Source organism: Syngnathus leptorhynchus, chromosome 8 (genome assembly GCF_054491065.1).
Source record: "Syngnathus leptorhynchus isolate UIUO chromosome 8, UIUO_Slep, whole genome shotgun sequence".
NCBI lineage: Eukaryota > Metazoa > Chordata > Actinopteri > Syngnathiformes > Syngnathidae > Syngnathus > Syngnathus leptorhynchus.
The window spans coordinates 12,690,662-12,708,297 of record NC_141202.1 but is presented as its reverse complement, the minus strand read 5'-3'; the positions used below and the strand labels follow the sequence as shown (position 1 = coordinate 12,708,297).

The following is a 17,636-nucleotide window of genomic DNA, read 5'->3' as shown; positions in this document are numbered from 1 at the left end:
AATATGCTGCATTGAAAAGAAGCGCATGCGCACGCGTACGCTTCCATCCATCTTGAACAGCCAGAGGGGGAGGTGTCACGTGAACGCGCCCCCCGCCCCTTTCTTGCCTCCATGCGCGCCCCCTTTCCGGACTCCAATTCAGAGTGAGCCCCGGGCACAGACGAGCCTCGGCGGGGGAGCGAGAACGATGGAGGAGCGGCTCGGAGGGAGACTGCTGTGGCTGGCCGCGCTGTCCAGCGTCCTCTGCATGGACATGGTGCTCGGGAAATATGTCAAAGGCGTCGTGGACACCAAGGAGGTGAGTGACGCGTCTGCTTTTCATTTTTCTGCGTGCGCGACGTGCCTCCACATTCCGCTATTCTTCAAGTTGTTTGCCTGTGCCGCCATTTACTAGCAACACCTTCGCCTGTCGTCTGTCTGTTCGTCTTGTCCCAGCCCAGGAGGCCTTTGAATCATTTTTTGACAACCCACCACCACCCCTGTCCGCCGTGGGGCGACGACACCGGTTACAGGTGTCCGTCACGTGACTGCTGAGGTGCGAGTTTTGATGTTCTTGGGTCGGTTCGGTGGCTCAGGCATCGCGGGTCGCCAGGTTAGACACCTCTCGCAGGAGGGATGGATGGGATTGTGCACAGGTGGCTGCCACTTCGTCCCCGTTTTCGCCGTTGAATGCAATGCAGTGCAGTGAGAGACGCAGACCTCCGCCAAGGCCACCGTTAGCAACCGACTGCCCATGTCATAATTTGAACTTTATGCAGGGAAGAAGGATGCTGTCTATTTGTGCACTAACCCTTGACCCATAATTGCCCCTAAGTGGCATCCGCATGACCGAAAAGATGCTATCCTACAAGTAAACATACCCTAAGCAAAAAGAACTTACAAGTTTTAAAAATGGGCGCCATTCATTCTATTGTGTAAAATTACAGCTCTACTTGTACAAGTAATATTGTTCCTCATTCAAATTTTAATGAATTAAATGCACCTCTTATGTAAATGTGAACAGGTGGCTGCGACTGGTCGCCCAATTGCACAGCCCCTCCATGCAATGCGATGCAGTCAATTAGAGCGCCAGGCCTTCTGCACGGGCTTTCAACAGTAGCCGCTTTCTGCGTAATTGTACAGTTGTATCCACAATGTCCAATCCCCTCCACTCCAATAGACGCTCTACCCCCATAAATTGCCAGAGGGGGCATCCGCTATGAGAAAATAAAATAACTCGTATGAAAACATGTTTCTGAGCCTTTCCCTGTCAATCAATAGATGCCACACGTCTTATAGAGGCCTAATTTTTACCCTCAGCAAGAAAAAAAAATCAAATTATTCCATTTAGTTGATTATTATAACAGTGCATTTGAAATGTCATACCGCTAACTGTGTGTGGTTCACTTCAACAACCAAACTGAAAGCTTCCCGGTGTAATGATGAAATTATGATTTTCTGTTATTTCCAAAAGCATTTGTCATTCACTTGAATGCTTGGATGCCACAAATAGACATTTTGGTGTTGACTTTTTTTTTTTTAAATGTACACGTGAAAATGTTATTTGATATATAACATATATATATATATATATCACCTTGTCACAAATGAATCACTTGTGCAGTTCGCATGAATGAATAGACATTTGGACATTCAGAATGCACAGTGTATTTTACAATGAGGTATTCATGCACGCTTCTCGTGTCTTCCCAGCGTTTGACATCACCGCCGAAAAAAAAAAATTGCTGCGTATGTGTCTGTAGCTGGCCCAAGGTCACGGGCGGTCGCAACGTCGCCATCCCTCGACAGTGCCTGGCGCGGTCACGTATTTTAGTCCATACCGGAGAATAGAGACGGACTCAAAGTTAATCCAAAGGCATCGCGACGGCCGATCAGGCTTTAGCCGGCCGGGCCCGGTCGATGCTGACAATCAGCCTAAGTGGCTGGTGTCATGCGCTGAAACGTCCCTCTAGAGCAACGGGGGCGAGGGTGAAGGTTGGGGGAAGACGCAGCAGGGAACATCTTGGCAGCCAGACGGGATCCAAATTTTGCAGAGCACTGACAACACACCAGTCTGCTGTCAACAGATTTGAAGGAGACATTCAGTTAGATGTCGCCGTTTGTTACATAGCGCTTGGGCTCTGTGTGTGAATGAGTGTGTGGATAAAAACAAACTATTCTGCTCCAAAAGCTAAATCCAAACAAACTCTAATGAAGAATCCAAAAGTGTTCAAGTCATGATTGCTGGCGTCTCCTCGCCCAAAGTCAGCCGGGATGGACTCTGGCTCCAGCGCAACGCTTAGCAAGAACAAGCACGATGAAAAACACATGGAAAAAGGCCTAGCAGACTTCATTAGCGTCTTTTCCTACCTGCAAAATACTGCCCGTCTGACTCTGAAATCCAAAATCCCACCAAAGCGCTTTGAAGAATGCTGGAAATCCTTCATGCAGTCATCAAAGTGGACACAATCCCAGCCAGTGCATCGCTTTTTAATGACAAGAGTGCCAGCGTGTGTGTGTGCGTGCGCGTGTGTGTGTGTGTTTGCAAAAGACTGCTTTCATGTGTCCGTCTGTTGCCGTCGGTGTGTGTGCACCATCTCCCATGTGTTTATGTGTTGCGGCCAGTGTGTATCCCTGACTAATGAATCATTGAGAGGCCCGGCGGTCCGGGGGTGACTCCACGAGCTGATTGGTAATTAATTGTTAATGAGGCGTAGCAGGCAAACGGGCGTTTGGAGAGCGAGCCGCACAAGCGTGCAGATGAAAGGACAGATTGCTAGGGAGGAAAGTGGCAAAATGGAATCATGCTAAAATGGACGGATGCGGCGGTGAGGGCTGGCACCTAATTGCTGGCGTTTTGTTGGGAAGGGAACAAATATGGCTGTGCGACCACCATTCGTGGGAGCCGCGCAAATGTGCGGCAGTCTTTTGTTTAATTTGTTTTGTGTTATGGCTCGGTTCTCTTAATTCAACGTCTTATTAACTTAGTTGTCATAATCAGTTCATAACAAGACGAGGGCCCAATCGAATCTTTTTCAATGTCAGCAAAATGTTTTTTTATTTAGAGATGCAAGTAAGCTTCACTATCAATGAATTTTTTGCTCTGATTCCGAATCTGCTCTTGATATTTTGTCGGCATTGTTTCTCCGGGTACTCCAGTTTCCTCCCACATTCTAAAAACATGCTTGGTAGGCCGATTGAGCACTCCAAATTGCCCCTTGGTGTGAGTGCGAGTGCGGATGGTTGTTCGTCTCTAGGTGTGCCCTGCGATTGGTTGGCAACCGGTTCAGGGTGTCCCCCGCCTGCTGCCCGATGACAGCTGGGATAAGCTCCAGCACGCCCGCGAACCCCGTGGGGACAAAGCGGTTCAGAAAATGGATGGGTGGATGGATGTTTTTTTCTTTTTTACCAATATTGGTTGAATTGTTTTTTTCTAAACATTGCAACAAAATGCCAAACACAACAAAATCAGCAAATGTCCGACGGGTTTTGCTGACTTACCTCTTTGTTGTCAAGTGCAACAAATAGGTCTTGACAGTTATTGCAAGCATTAAGTGACCAAAAAATTTGTGATTTTTTTTTTTATTCAATTCTTTTGATCAATTGATTATCTGAAATTTTCTTTGTCAAATGTCGGAATCAACATCGGTCTTGATCAATCCATAATGGTCATGGTATTGTTAACACTTTATTTTGTAAGAATTACTTTGACATCCTGCAATTGCGCGTGTGTGTGTGTGTGTGTGTGTGTGTGTGTGTGTGTGTGTGTGTGTGTGTGTGTGTGTGTGTGTGTGTGTGTGTGTGTGTGTGTCGAGGCCAAAGGCAAACGGAAGTGGAGCCATTAAAGCGCTCTTAAGCTTATTGTTCGACGTCATGGAGTCGCAGAGGTGAAAGACGAACGTGCGAATAAGCGCTTGTCCAAACAAAAAAAACGATTGTCCTTATTCGCCGCTTCTGCCTTTTTATGTTTGCCGTGTCTATGGCAGCAACGCTGAAGGCATGCTGCCGTCGCCATGGCAACGGGCGGCCAATAGCCACAGACGGCCGCCCGCCACCGCGACTTCAAAGCGATCCGCCTCCAAACGGGGGATTCTGGCTTAGTTCCGCCTCGGTTGTCACGGGCACACGGAACCGGGCCGGATCCTCGAGGTCGGATGAGTTATAAGCCGAAGGTTCCCGGGGGCCACTGGCGGCTAGCTGACAGACGGCAGCTGAGTTACGACCGCGCTTTTGTCCAAGTTGATGTATGGCAGCCAAAGCTGGCGACGCCGGCCCTGTTTTAGTTCTCAGCGGTGGAATTACGAGCCTTGTTTATGTAGCGGGGCACAGGTAATTACTGGATAATAGTGCGCAGCCTCATCTCAGGCTGCGGAGTTCATAGCAACCGGCCTTCAAGACACTTTTTACTAAGTCCACAGGAGAAGCATTCTGGAGCCCGCAGGAGGCTCGAGTCAAACGTGTGCGCGTGATGTGAACTCGGAGGAGGCTTCAACGTGAAATCTCCACATGCAGGGCTTGTACCAAATTGTTTGTTTGTTTCTTTCTTTATTTCTTTGTTTCTTTCTTTCTCTGTTTTCCCTTCCTCGCTCAAGATGAGGATTATGGAGTACGTGCCAGTGTCATTTGCAAGTCGAGATTGGCTGCAACAAGTTTTGCTCTGATCAAATGCATCAGACGACAAACAAAGTCGTAATTTAGTGTCGCTGTCACATCACAATTCCAGTTTTGGGAATGAGTTGGATAGCAGCAAGATTGACGTAATTTCACACTTGATGGGAGAACAAACGTTGCAAGGACTATCTGTGTTCAAGAATTGAAAAGTCATTTTTCACAATAAAATGTCACTGTTAACATGCATCTTGTTTTTTTTGTTGTTTTTTTGACATGGCAGGACTGGGTTTTCCTCACGCGCTTCTGCTTCCTCACCGACTTTGGACGCCTGGATTTCCGGTTCCGTTATCCCAAGGTATGATGGACCACGCTGCAAGTGCAAGTTCACGTGAGAGACGTGTGTGTATGCTCGGTTGCTTGCCTCAAAAGCTAGCATCCACAATGGTTCCTCTCACCACACCACACGTCAATGACATTTCATTCAAATCTACATAATTAGCCAGCTCCCTAGCTACAATTTAACGATCGAGCTAGCTACCCTCGTTGCAGTACTTTTAGTTATATGTTTCCACTTTTAGTGTTAACGTGTCAAGCTTTCTATCCAATAGCTTTGTTTCTTACTTGTGTCACTCTGCCAAAAGGGTTCAGTTCATCAGTAGCTATCGAGATAAATGGCTAGTTGGCAAGTTAGTTGTCTAACTAGCTGCCATTTGGTTTATCGAATGCTAGTTGGATGACAGGTCATTGTGATGTCTTCCTTCCTCCTTTCATTTTCTTGTCTTTCCTCCTTCCCGCCCTCATCCTCCACTTTGCTTAGCCGTCACTTCTTGGTGGCGGCGCTGTTGGGGGACACATTTTGTCATTGCAATTTCCAGCTGCCTCCTCTTTGATGCATGCGCACGGCTCGCTGGCCCCGAGTCTTAATGGCCTCTTTTCCCTTTGCGTCTCTCTGTGCAGTCTCGCTGCTGTCAGAACATCTTACTCTACTTTGACGATGCTTCTCAGTGGCCGGCTGTGTACAAGAGGCCCGAAAAGGTGAGCCCCTCTGATGTTGCTGTTCAATAAAGATTTCTCAACGTAGAACGTTTAAGCACACCGTGAGTGCAAACACAAGCCAAAAGTCTCCAAAGTCAAATTGTCCCTATGCGTGTGCACTTTCTCACGTATCTACCGTCTTTTGATTTCATTTGACAGCCGTTAACTTATTTTTACACTTGCAAGACAGTTTCAATGTAAATATTAAAATAAGTTCAATAATGAACAAGATTCAATTTCAATAATATTTCAATTAGTAAAATAAAGCATACTCAGTATATATCCTTTCCAAATCTCGAGTTTCTGACTTTTTTGCCCACTTGTCATACTTCTTCAACCGACAGAACACAATAACACGCAGCGAAGATTTCAAACAAAGCCGTTCTGTTGCGTTCTGCCCGCATTGACATTTTTCAATTATAGCCGCTTAGATTGTATTGATCACCGCCCGCTGAATGCGAAGGATTATATTTTTTTTTTTCTTTCCCGCGACCAAATCAATAACGCTATTAATAGCGAGTGCAACAGCCTCAATAAAACATTCTCATATTGCTGCCGTGCAACATGAGTGGGCGCCCTCATCAAGTGTGAAGACATGATTCAAAGGTCAGAAAGGGCGGGTATGATGGAAATGGTCTTCTGGTGTAATGGAACCATCGACGTTCACTCATAAGACGACGCAAACATGTTTCATGACGCTTACCCCTGTGTGCCAGAACTGCTACCAGAAGGAGGCGGTGCTGCGGCCCGAAAACAACCAGGTCATCAACCTCACTACCCGCTACACCTGGTCGGGATGCGCGGTAAGGCATAGTTTTTCACATCTCTTCCTATATCCCCCCCAAAATAAAGCATACGTGCTCTCACTTTAATAAACAGCACCTCTGTTATTTTATTTAAATCACGTTGTGAAATGTGATATCCAGTGTGACAGAGCTTTGTGGCGCATCTGCCACATTTCAGGCTATTTTTGAGTGTAAATATTTTTGCAATGAAATCAGCGTGCCGGGCCGTGAAATGTGACATACTATCTCATCTGGGTGACGGCAGCGTTGGCTCTGTGTGTTCACGTGTGTGTCGGCCTCACCGGCAGGTTGAGGGTGACGACGGCGGTGAGGAGGCGCTGAGCTGCGTGGGCGGCCGCAGCTTCCGCTCGGTGAGGGAGAGGTGGTGGTACATCGCGCTCAGCAAATGCGGGGTAAGTGGTGGCCTATATCTTGAAAAAAGCCAGTCCTGGCCCTTTTCTCACACAGCAATCCACAAACAATTATTTTGGGGCAGGTAAAGTAAAATGAGGGCACACCCGATTGTTATGCTTTTCCTGCTATGCGTTTGCTATATGCATTTGTTATATGTTTTTCTCATGTGCAGACCTGTTGTATGTCGGGGGTCAAGGAAATGATTCAGTCGTTGTAATGGAGTCTAATTGTTGAGTAAAGTTGAGTGAAACGCACAGTTGTCGTTATTGTCGTTATTCAACTTCACACCGATGACCACGCCGGGGAACGAAAGGCTCCCTTTCCCAAACAGACGCTGGGTTTGCTTCCGCCGTTGGCCCGCTTGTCATTTGGTCGCTGTGTGCGAGTGGCCTCGTTTGTTTTGCTGCAGACGTGATTAGAAGGGATGCTTCCTGCAGAGTGGCGTTTAGTGTCGCGCCGGGCCCACCTAATAGACATGCCGCTTAACACTCCCGGACGTGCAGATGAAAGATCTACTCTCGGCTTGGGTGCCAATTGCACACTTTTTTTAAAAAATAGAACCCATATCTCCCCGTCACTCGCAATCTTTTGGCTGTTCGCTTCCAAGCGGCTTCACGTTGTCCCTCGTGAACCCGATCGACTATGGCGTTTCCGCTGGTCTTTTGTTTTGCGTTTCGTTCAAGTGGCAGCGCCGAGATGGATGACTGCAGCAAAATGCTTCGAAGGGCTGTCGATCATCAGTTAACTTTAACGGCCGATTCCGCTCAATCAACGACGCTAGCCCCCCATCTCTTTGCCCATCGAGTGGTCGATGATGACATCGATACATGGCCAATTCAAACGGCGCTTACAACACATCCGAATTGTCAGTCTGCGCCTGTAGGCAAAGGTGGCCTTGATGAGGTCCAACAAAAAGTCTGTCTGTTGCTATGGTTATGATGAACCGCCTCATCTTGCCACTTTCTGTCGTTCCCCTGGCAGCAATCTTTTGTTTGGTTCTCTGCAGTATGGCTGCCGTGTGGCGTGGCACATCTTCTCGAAGAGGCTTCAAATGGTTACCTCGTCTTGTCATTATGTACATTAAGACTTTTTGGTTTCCCACTCATGTCTACTGTCTGTTTCTGGGTCCAAATCCTGCATTAAATGTGACAAGCCTCATTCCAAAATTTGAATTTGCAGTTTTTCCTCAAAGAGCCTTAAAAGACGATGTCTTCTCTCATATTGAATTTGCAGTTTTTTCTCAAAGAGCCTCAAAAGACAATATCTTCTCTCATATTGAAGCGCTGTTCCTATCAGTCTTTTACGTTTCCCCTGGCATTCAAAAAGGGGTTGAAAATTGCATTTTAGTGACTATGTCGTAAGATAATTAAGTATTACACATGTGCAGTTGAGTAAAGAAACCCCCCTGCTACCAAGCAGCTTATGAAATTTGATGGCGCGTCTGTCTCTGGGCAGGGCGACGGCCTTCAGTTGGAGTACGAGATGAAACTGACCAACGGCCAGTCTTTCTGGACGCAGCACTTCTCCGCCGATGAGTTCGGTAAGCCAAATGGAAACCACTTGAGGGGGGGGCAATACACATAGCAGCCTTGTTTCAACATATCGATGCCTTATGGAGGCTGCTGATAACCAGCTGCCGATACTTACGGAACCCTCTTGAGGCCGATGTACTCAACTTTTTTGTGTACTTGTATCTGCCAATATTTTGTTGCCGCTTCACAGTTGTGGTTTAACACAAATCCCTAAAACAACTTTTAGCTTCAACTGGATTGATTAAACTCTGTGTTGAACTGACCACAAGTCTTTTATGCCAGGGGTCCCCAACCCCCAGTCCACGGACCGGCACCGGTCACTTGGTACCGGGCCGCCCAAGCCGCACAGGAAAAAAAATAATAATAATTTTTTATTGACGATCAATTCATTCTAGTGAAGATGCTCGTCCCGGTCATGGGACGTGTTTTCCCAGTCGAGCCCGCAAAAATGAGTAAGAATTTATTTGGAAAAATGTAAAAAAATGTGGCTATTCTCTCCCAATTACATCCGTCGGTGTGTCCCTTGACACAAGACGCTCGTCTCGGTCACGTGACAATGTGGCTATTCTCTCCCAATTACATCCGTCGGTGTGTCCCTTGACACAAGACGCTCGTCTCGGTCATGTGACATGTCACCCCAGTCGAGCCTTCAAAACTGTTTCGGCACATGGAGACCAAGCATCCTGCATTAAAAGACAAACCTTAACCACTTCGGGTGTCATTGTTTCCAATTACGCCTAGATGGGGCCGGCTCGTTTCTGAGAAACGAGCTCAGTGCTCCCACTAATTCAACGTAATGGTGAGTTTTATTTTTATGTCGTTGATACTTGTTTTTATGCCAGTCATATCATTTTATTTAATCGTATTAATATATTCATTATACATGTATTATTTATTTACATAAATGTATTATTTATTCATATAAAGGCCGGTCCGCAAAAATATTTCTGACAAAAAAGGTTGGGGACCACTGTTTTATGCAATCTGTCATTATGGATCAAAATTATGAGTGAACGTGCTCAAAAGTAAATCCTGGTTCAGGTATCGGTCTAAAAAGAAAAAAAAGTGGTATCCAACGTGGCTAGAAAGCAGAAAGAAGCAATTACGGAAGAAACGGTCAAGTTGGCACGGCCAATAAACCAGAGTGAAGTGGACAAATGTCCTTAATGGATGGATTAACCATGACGGATGAAGTGCGAGAAGGAAGAGGAAGCATTTTTGCCATTTTCCGCTCATGCTCTCGACTGCGTTCGGTTCTGTTTCTCCCTCGTTAGCGATTCTATTTCTGGTCCTCAGGAATCCTGGAAACGGACATCACCTTCCTGGTCATCTTCTCCGTGGTCTTCCTGCTGTCCTGCTACTTTGCCTGTAAGTACCTTTTCAAGTCTGCCTTTCCCAGACTTGAAACCGGACATGTTTTCTTGATGGCATGAGAGAATCTTTTCGTGTTCCTCGCCCTGCTTGGAAGCCTTGAAAGAGATTTGTAGTCATGAATATCCACCAAAGTGGTGCTTTTGCTATTTTGCACCAGATAATGGGAGGACGGCTTATTTTCATATCAGTTCACTTTAAAATTTCAGTGCCAGCGGCTGCAGAACAATTTCCATTTACACTTTGCAATTGTTAACTAGAGTAGAGTAGAGTGGAGTGGAGTGGACACCTCCATCAAATATAGTTTCTGTCCCATTTTTCATTCTGCCATGACTCTTAAGGCAAAGAATCTGTAGGAACAAGATAAAATTATATTCATACAAATTACCAAATACTTCTGGGTTGAATTGTTCATCACCGGTTTCTACGCCAATCCTGTAGGTGGCATCCATCCATCTTCTGAACCGCTTAGTCCCCACGGGGGTCGCGGGCGTGCTGGAGCCTATCCCAGCCGTCATCGGGCAGCAGGCGGGGTACACCCTGAACCGGTTGCCAGCCAATCGCAGGGCACACAGAGACGAACAACCATCCGCACTCGCACTCACACCTAGGGGCAATTTAGAGTGCTCAATCGGCCTACCAGGCATGTTTTTGGGATGTGGGAGGAAACTGGAGTGCCCGGAGAAAACCCACGCGGGCTCGGGGAGAACATGCAAACTCCACACAGGGAGGGTCGGAGGTGGAATCGAACCCGCACCCTCCTAACTATGAGGCGGACGTGCTACCCAGTGCGTAGGTGGCATTCATTCACATTACAAAGCATTTGCGCTTTAAAATGCATGTTAAGAAGATGTGATGGCATAAAAGTGTCCGTTCATCATCATAGCATCTTTCATTCAGGTCACATTTGGCACGCGGCGTCTCCGTGCTTTTTTCAAATGTCATTTTTCAAGACTCACTCTTCATGTTGCTTTGCAAGCAGCAAGCGAAAGAAGATGCCAAGGTCAAGCCCGGAGCTTCCATCTCATTTGAGACGAGACGACCAAATGGAACATTTCACCGTTGCGATCGGCTCCTCAAGGACTTTTTGGTTTTGTTATTTTACCTCCAGCAGCGACTCTCTGTTGTGGCTCACGTGACTTGCCCTGCAGCGTTTTTATTCGAATTCCTCACGTTATTGCATCTTTGAATAGATGCTAGCGGGAAAAATCCTTGCAGAGCAATTACGGCACACGACGAACCCCATCTGCGCTGGAGAGAACATTTTGGATGATCCAACACGTCTCATGTTGGCTACATTATGTTGTGCTAAATTTGACCAAACGTCAATCGCATGATGACCTGCTAAAAGATTAGTATGACATGGCAGCACACTGAGTTAGAAATACGATTGGACAAAAAAAATTCTGCATGTTCTGAAAGCAGCATAGCCAAAAGAAACATGATGGAACCAAGACTTCTTACAATTCCGTGCATTCAATGTTCAAATGTACACTGTGACGATCTTGAGGCCAGCAGAGACTGAGTGCCCACTGATGCTTGTGTGTGTGTTTGTGTGTGTGTGTGTGTGTGTGTGTGTGTGTGTGTGTGTGTGTGTGTGTGTGTGTGTGTGTGTGTGTGTGTGTGTGTGTGTGTGTGTGTGTGTGTGTGTGTGTGTGTGTGTGTGTGCGTGCGTGTGTGTGCATGCGTGCGTGCGTGTGTGCGTGCGTGTGTGTGTGTGTGTGAAAAATAGCCAATTTCCTGGACCGTTTGTTGCGTAAGTGTCCTCTCGGAGAACCCGGCGAGCGCTATTGTTTACGACTTGCCCCTCACCTGTAAATTTCCTCCCGCGGGATGGCTTCGGCTCGTCAAATATTAATGCCTGCGTAATGCCGGCTCCGCTTGGTTTGGAAGCCACCTTCGTCGCCTCATGCCTTTTTGTGTGTGTGTCTTTCCGCAGACAATCTGAAGGGCAGACAGCTTCTCCACACCACCTACAAAATGTTCATGACAGCCGCAGGTGTGGAGGGTGAGTGTTTGCGTCCCACATGCACACAATAGCACGGTGGAAGGCGGTTTAGGTTGCAGTGAGATGACGACGAGCCGGCGCACATTCGCTCTGGCTTGAATCCTCATATGAGCGCCGTCGATTTTATCGGCCCGTATTTACGTCTGAATGGGCGCCATTGAACGCAACCTGCAGCGCAGCGGCCAACGACACCCCGCCCTCTAGTCTCGGTTTCTCTCCTTATCTCCTTTGCTTCCCACGCACTTTTGAAATCACTACCCATGCCTTCTTTGATTCCCTTTACAGAATTGTTGTCTTTTTTCCCTCCAAAATTCATCTTGTTTTTAACATTGTTTTTTTTTTTCCCAGATGGCAAAAGTACTCACAATCTGTACTTAAGCTGTGTACAATCTGTACACTGCTCACAAAAATTTGGGAGGATTGTTCATTCAGTGAAATTTCAGGATGGACACCTTGTTGTTCTCTTTTAAGAAGCCAATTAGCAAAATGTTCAATAGCTGTTTAATTCATGTATCAATCGATCAAGCTTGCGCTTCAATTTAAAATGAACAACATGTAAATCGTCGACTTTATCAAATTTTGACGGCTCGCGTTTTCCACTTTTGCGGCGATGGAGATCAAATTGTATGCAAATGGAAATCTAATTTTGTTACGAGACACGAGACGTTAAAACAATGACCAGCAGAGAGAGACAGAATGGGAGGGCTGAAGACCGAATTTTTTTTTTTAGCTGAAAGAAAAGTACCAAAGGAGGAGGCTGAGGGCAAAATAACAAGTACCAAAGGGAGTACAGTGTGTACTCTGGAAAAAAACCTTGAGCTAACAGCTCAAAGAGAAGGCAAAATAAAAACTGGAATCCTGAGCAATGCAACGCTTTCTTGACAAATCATAGCCGTAGTTGACAACATAAACCAATTCTTCTGAATGAGGGCATGGGTGCTTATGTCTTGCCTTTTTTTTTTTGTATTTCTTGACTTGCCACCGCACATTTAATCTTCCTTGCTCTCTGCTGTCTCTGTGCCTCCTTATTGTGCATAACCCCCCCCCCCCTCCCAGTGCTCAGCCTGCTCTTCCACTGCGTCTATTGGGGCCTCTACGCTCGGGATGGCGTCGGCAACGGCAGCCTGAAAATACTCGGTGAGTTTCATCAAAAACCCTTGCGGTAAAAAAAATGCGGTCATAATTGTGTGCAAGTGCAGTGGATTGTTTCCTTCTTTCCCCATTTTTATACTCCGGTGTGTCGCCTTTGTGTCTCGCTAGGGAAATTACTCTTCTCACTCAGTTTCCTGGTGTTCCTGCTCATGCTCATTTTACTGGGCAAAGGTTTCACTGTCACCAGGTGCGGCTTCCATCTTATGTTGTGCTTTCATCTCACCAGTAAAAGCCGACAGTTACTGTTGTGTGCCTAAACTGCTGTTTTGCACATTTTGATGCCACTTTGTCACCTCAGGGCAAGGATCAGCCATAGCGGCTCCATCAAACTGAGCATCTACATGACCGTCTACACAATCACCTACGTCATCCTCTTCATCTACGAGGCCGAGGTACTCACTCGCACATACGCACTCACACACGCGCATGCATAAAAGTCATATACTGACGGAGGGCTCCTGTTGTGTCATTAAACTGCGGTGACGCCATGTCGCCGCCATTGGTGCTGCTAAAAGTGTTGTCAGCGCACTTGAAACGGGGTTCCTGGAGGACAAATGAGAAATGTCTGCTTTGGGGCCCAACTGCTGCTGACGCCGCTCCTTCTATTATTTCTCGCTAATTTAACAGCGTTGAACATTTGGACTCGATAGAGCAAAACCAGTTCTGCCAAATGCAACCACGCGTCTGTTGTTGGGTGTTAGCATTAAGCTAATGCACTTTGTGAAGGTTTGATGAAAGACACGTGTGAATCTTTTGGACTGGAAATGACAAACAGCTTGAAGCAAACGCATAGTGTCTTTTTTTCCCCATTACCTGGAACAAAACAATTCTAGCTGCGATGGATTAATGGCATTTCAATGAAGAAAACGGATTTGCTATGAAGTAAATTGAGTTTCGACCTTGGTTACGGACCAAAGTCCGATGTGAAGTTAGCAGTGTTTTCACGAAAATAGGCTCATTTTCCTTCAATTGTCCCAAACGGTCACCTCATTACCTTGCAATTGCCCGATCTGCCTTCTGTGACATTCGCACCCTCATTAGTTATGCGGCTGCACATCTCCAGTGTGAAGATTCCGCTCACTGCCATGTTCGGAATCTGATGAATTAATAACACCTCAATGCCGTGCGTCCGGCTATATATAAAAGCGTGCGCTGCACTCCAGGGAGCTCCCGCCAAAAACTGGGTTACGCTCCAAATTCCGGCAGCTCGGGACTCAGCTTGGGTTCCGATCCTCAGAGACGAGCCACGGGGGCCTGTGCTTTATGTAGCGGCAGGTAACCTGATCACGCCGGGCTCGCGCCAGACCGTGAAATGCGATATGTGACAGAGACGAATGTGGGAGGACATGCAAGAGGAACACGTCAATGTCACCGCCAAAAATGGCCATCGTCAAAAAGGTTTAACGTGAGGTTGACAGCGCCGTGGCGTGAGGAGAGACTAAATTGGGAACCAATTTCAAAGATCACACAAAGCAACGTTAAGCTTTTGTTTGTTTTCAGTTCTTTGATCCCGGTGAGGTTCTGTACGCCTACGACAGCCCGGCAGGCTATGGGCTGATGGGCCTGCAGCTTTTGGCCTATGTGTGGTTCTGCTACGCCGTCCTAGTGTCGCTCAAGCACTACCCCGAAAAGCAGCCCTTCTACGTGCCCTTCTTTACAACCTACACTCTCTGGTGAGTCCTCCACCCAGCGGGGACGATCCTCCATTCATCAGCAGCGAGAATATTTTCTTTGAATTATTCATGCACTCCGCTAGAAATGTACTTGAATCGTCAAAGGGAATTGATTTCAAGTCGCTTCAACCGTTCTGCATGTGGCTCTTTGGCAAAGAATCAAATTGGAAACGATATCTGCAATGCTGTGAAACAAAACCAAGCAAACAAACAAGCAGAAAGACAATCTTTGAAAGTTTCCCCGGCTGAACATTTTTGATTTTTTCTTGTCCTTTTATTTTATGCTTTGGCTTGTGACTCTTGGTAGCCCACTCTTTAGAAAACAAACTTCATTTCATTTCAATGTTTGAATTAGCCCACCTATGAGTGAAATTGCATTTTGATTTTTTGTTTGGTTTTGTTTTAGGTTCTTTGCCGTGCCGGTGATGGCTCTCATCGCCAACTTCGGCATCCCCCGTTGGGCTCGGGAGAAGATCGTCAACGGCATCCAGCTGGGCATCCACCTCTACGCCCACATCGTCTTTCTGGTTTCGACTTGTTTCATCTTATTCCCAAAATGCCTTTGGACAGACGAAGGCGTTTTCACTGAAATTTAATAACAAATTTAACGAGACAACAATTTAACGAACCCGCTGCTTTTTTTCTTGCCTTGCCAGGTGATAACGCGCCCGTCAGCCGCCAACAAGAACTTCCCGTACCACGTGCGCACCTCTCAGATCGGGATCCTGCTGTCCAGTCCCAAAGGAGGGGAGGGCGGCGAGAGCTTTCCGCACCACGCCTACGGCAACGGCTCCTTCCTGGGAGACTCGCAGCCCAACTTCACTGAGCTCTTCTCCATCCACTCAGTGAGTCGTCAATTTCTGATGTTGATGACAGAGTAACAAATCTGTTTCTCTTGAACCCTTTACCATTGTTGACCCTCAGGATCCTGTCAAGACAGTGGAGGAAACGGTGCCGCGGAAGGTCCCAGACGTGCCGAAGAACAGCGAGCACAAGATAATAACCACCTCGGCCGCTGTCGACAACCTGGTGTCCATTTTACCGCCACTCCCACCCCCCATCCGGCCGCGGACGGCCGCCGTTGCCGCGCGCTCGCCCCCACCCCCCATGCGGCTCCCGTCCTTCACAGAGTACTTCAGCATGCAAGGTGGCGTCGTGGGAGGAGGTGGCGTCGCGGGAGCAGGAGGCGGCGGCGGCGGCGGCTTCGGATCAAAGGCGTGAAAACGGAAAGATAGAGTGAGTACAAAATCGAGACATTACGGAAGGAGCACACAAAAGCGCTCGTTACTAGAGAAGCAATAAATATTTGACCAATAGAAGGAACTCTGAGCACCACGAGGGAAAAAAAACTGAGAAAAGACCCAAATCTTTTTTGTTGTTGTTGTTGTTGTTGTTTTTCATAATTGTAAATAGCTTGACAGCAGAGCTACCACTCTCTTTCACTTTTTTTGGTTCTTTTATCACAAACAATGTTTTAATTTTAGGTTATATTACCTGACGTGATGAAGGCGGAAGTACATGCCGAAACATGTCAGGTAATATAACGTAAAATTAAAAAATTGTTTGTGATAAAAGAACCAAAAAAAGTGATTGACAAGGGAAACAAAATGAACTTAGTACAACTAGAGCTACCACTCTCATTTAGATTTTTTACCTTTAGTTGTATGTAAGTTCCAAAGTTCACGTCATCACATTTCACCATCGATCTATCCATTTTCCAAACCGCTTTGTCCCCACGGGGGTCGCGGGCGAGCTGGAGCCTATCCCAGCCGTCATCGGGCAGTAGGCGGGGGACACCCTGAACCGGTTGCCAGCCAATCGCAGGGCAATCGTCACATTTCACTTCTTTAAAAAAGAAGCACTACTATTTTTAATAGTTTTTATGTTTGTACAGCACATTTGGATTATAGAAAATGCTATTTATTTTTATTATGAGTCTTGTTCATTTCTGTAGTGGTAGCCTGACTTTTGAGAGGATTTGGGGAGGCGGAGGGGAGATCTCAAAAGTTTCAAGGCACCACTTTCTATTGTTCTTTGACTTCATCACAGCTGGTAATTCCGGTTGAGTAAAATGCTGTAAATGTTCAATGTCTCTTCTGGTAATTTGGGGGAACAAAAACACGCATGTTTGTGTCGTATTCCCCTCTATAAATCCGCTTTCTATATTCAGTATTAGCTTATGGTATGTATTAAACATTTTGCTTCTGTATTAATACACACAATATGCTTTGGTGTTCTAATAATCTGTCATGTTTTTCATCGTAAAATTTTGGGATTTTACAGGTCTTTATCCAAATGGTCAAAAGATCAAGGCTCATAGCCAGCTGAATAACCGTCTTGCTAACTCGCTAAAACAACTTGTCGATTTTACACCCAAGTGTCCCCCAATTTCCTACATAAAGATAGGCAAGATAATTCCCGCCTGAAATCAACATGAATGTTTTATTGTGCTTACATTGTCTCAATTCCGTGGATAGCTGCCGTGGCTAATGCTAGCAGGTATCCCGTAGCGTTGCGTCCAAGTCAGTGAGGTCCACTTAAATTCTGGACTCAAATTGAGTTAAAAAGACATATGAGAAACAGTTTGTGTGCAGCCTTGACAATGTCGTTTTAAGTGTTTTTCGAAATGTATTTAGCATGATATGGCTAACTCTGCGGAAGGGCTAGCTTCACAAACACAACCCTTTTGCACCCAAGTGTTCAAACTGTGTCAGCGTTTGAATTTCCGGTTTAACGTCAAATTACTACTACTATTACTACTATTACTACTACTACTACTACTACTACTACTACTACTCCGACGATATGTAGAAAAGCAACATGTGTACATTTTGTGTGTCCTGCATGGAGCACTTTAATGTTACTGGTCTTGTTTATTTGTAATGTCACCTTGCTACTTTGTAGTTGCCACAGCGAGACACATGCTTAAGTGTGCACATGTAAATATCACCCTAGTGTGGTGGCGATTGCGCCACCAGCTTCTCTTAAAACAAATTAGGATAAAAGAAAGAAGTCGTGGGCAGTATGAGAAAATGGCATCGGTGTTGATACATTAACAACAGTTTTGGTTATTGTC

At 46.3% G+C, this 17,636-nt stretch overlaps 1 protein-coding gene across 2 annotated transcripts; it reads left to right on the top strand.

Annotated features, from left to right (window-relative positions):
* The first annotated feature begins 144 nt into the window (after positions 1 to 144).
* tmem145 (transmembrane protein 145) lies at positions 145 to 16,489 on the top strand. Of its 2 annotated transcripts, none has more exons than XM_085917466.1 (15): positions 145 to 298; positions 4,871 to 4,945; positions 5,548 to 5,625; positions 6,342 to 6,428; positions 6,719 to 6,823; positions 8,280 to 8,364; positions 9,653 to 9,724; positions 11,667 to 11,735; positions 12,792 to 12,872; positions 12,996 to 13,074; positions 13,186 to 13,279; positions 14,388 to 14,560; positions 14,967 to 15,087; positions 15,217 to 15,405; positions 15,485 to 16,489. In XM_085917466.1, exons 1-15 carry the CDS (start codon positions 188 to 190, stop codon positions 15,779 to 15,781), a joined length of 1,716 nt encoding a protein of 571 aa, XP_085773592.1. In that variant the 5' UTR covers positions 145 to 187; the 3' UTR covers positions 15,782 to 16,489. The 2 variants fall into 2 exon arrangements, with proteins under 2 accessions (XP_085773592.1, XP_085773593.1); XM_085917467.1 differs by lacking the exon at positions 145 to 298 and adding an exon at positions 4,110 to 4,506.
* Positions 16,490 to 17,636: the final 1,147 nt, after the last annotated feature.

Excerpts from the sequence above, each read along its gene's own strand:
- tmem145 (XM_085917466.1), top strand. The coding sequence starts at position 188 with ATGGAGGAGCGGCTCGGAGGGAGACTGCTGTGGCTGGCCGCGCTGTCC. Across the intron at positions 11,736-12,791 it reads GACAGCCGCAGGTGTGGAGG|TGCTCAGCCTGCTCTTCCAC; the intron begins GTGAGTGTTTGC and ends CCCCCCTCCCAG. Across the intron at positions 12,873-12,995 it reads CGGCAGCCTGAAAATACTCG|GGAAATTACTCTTCTCACTC; the intron begins GTGAGTTTCATC and ends GTGTCTCGCTAG.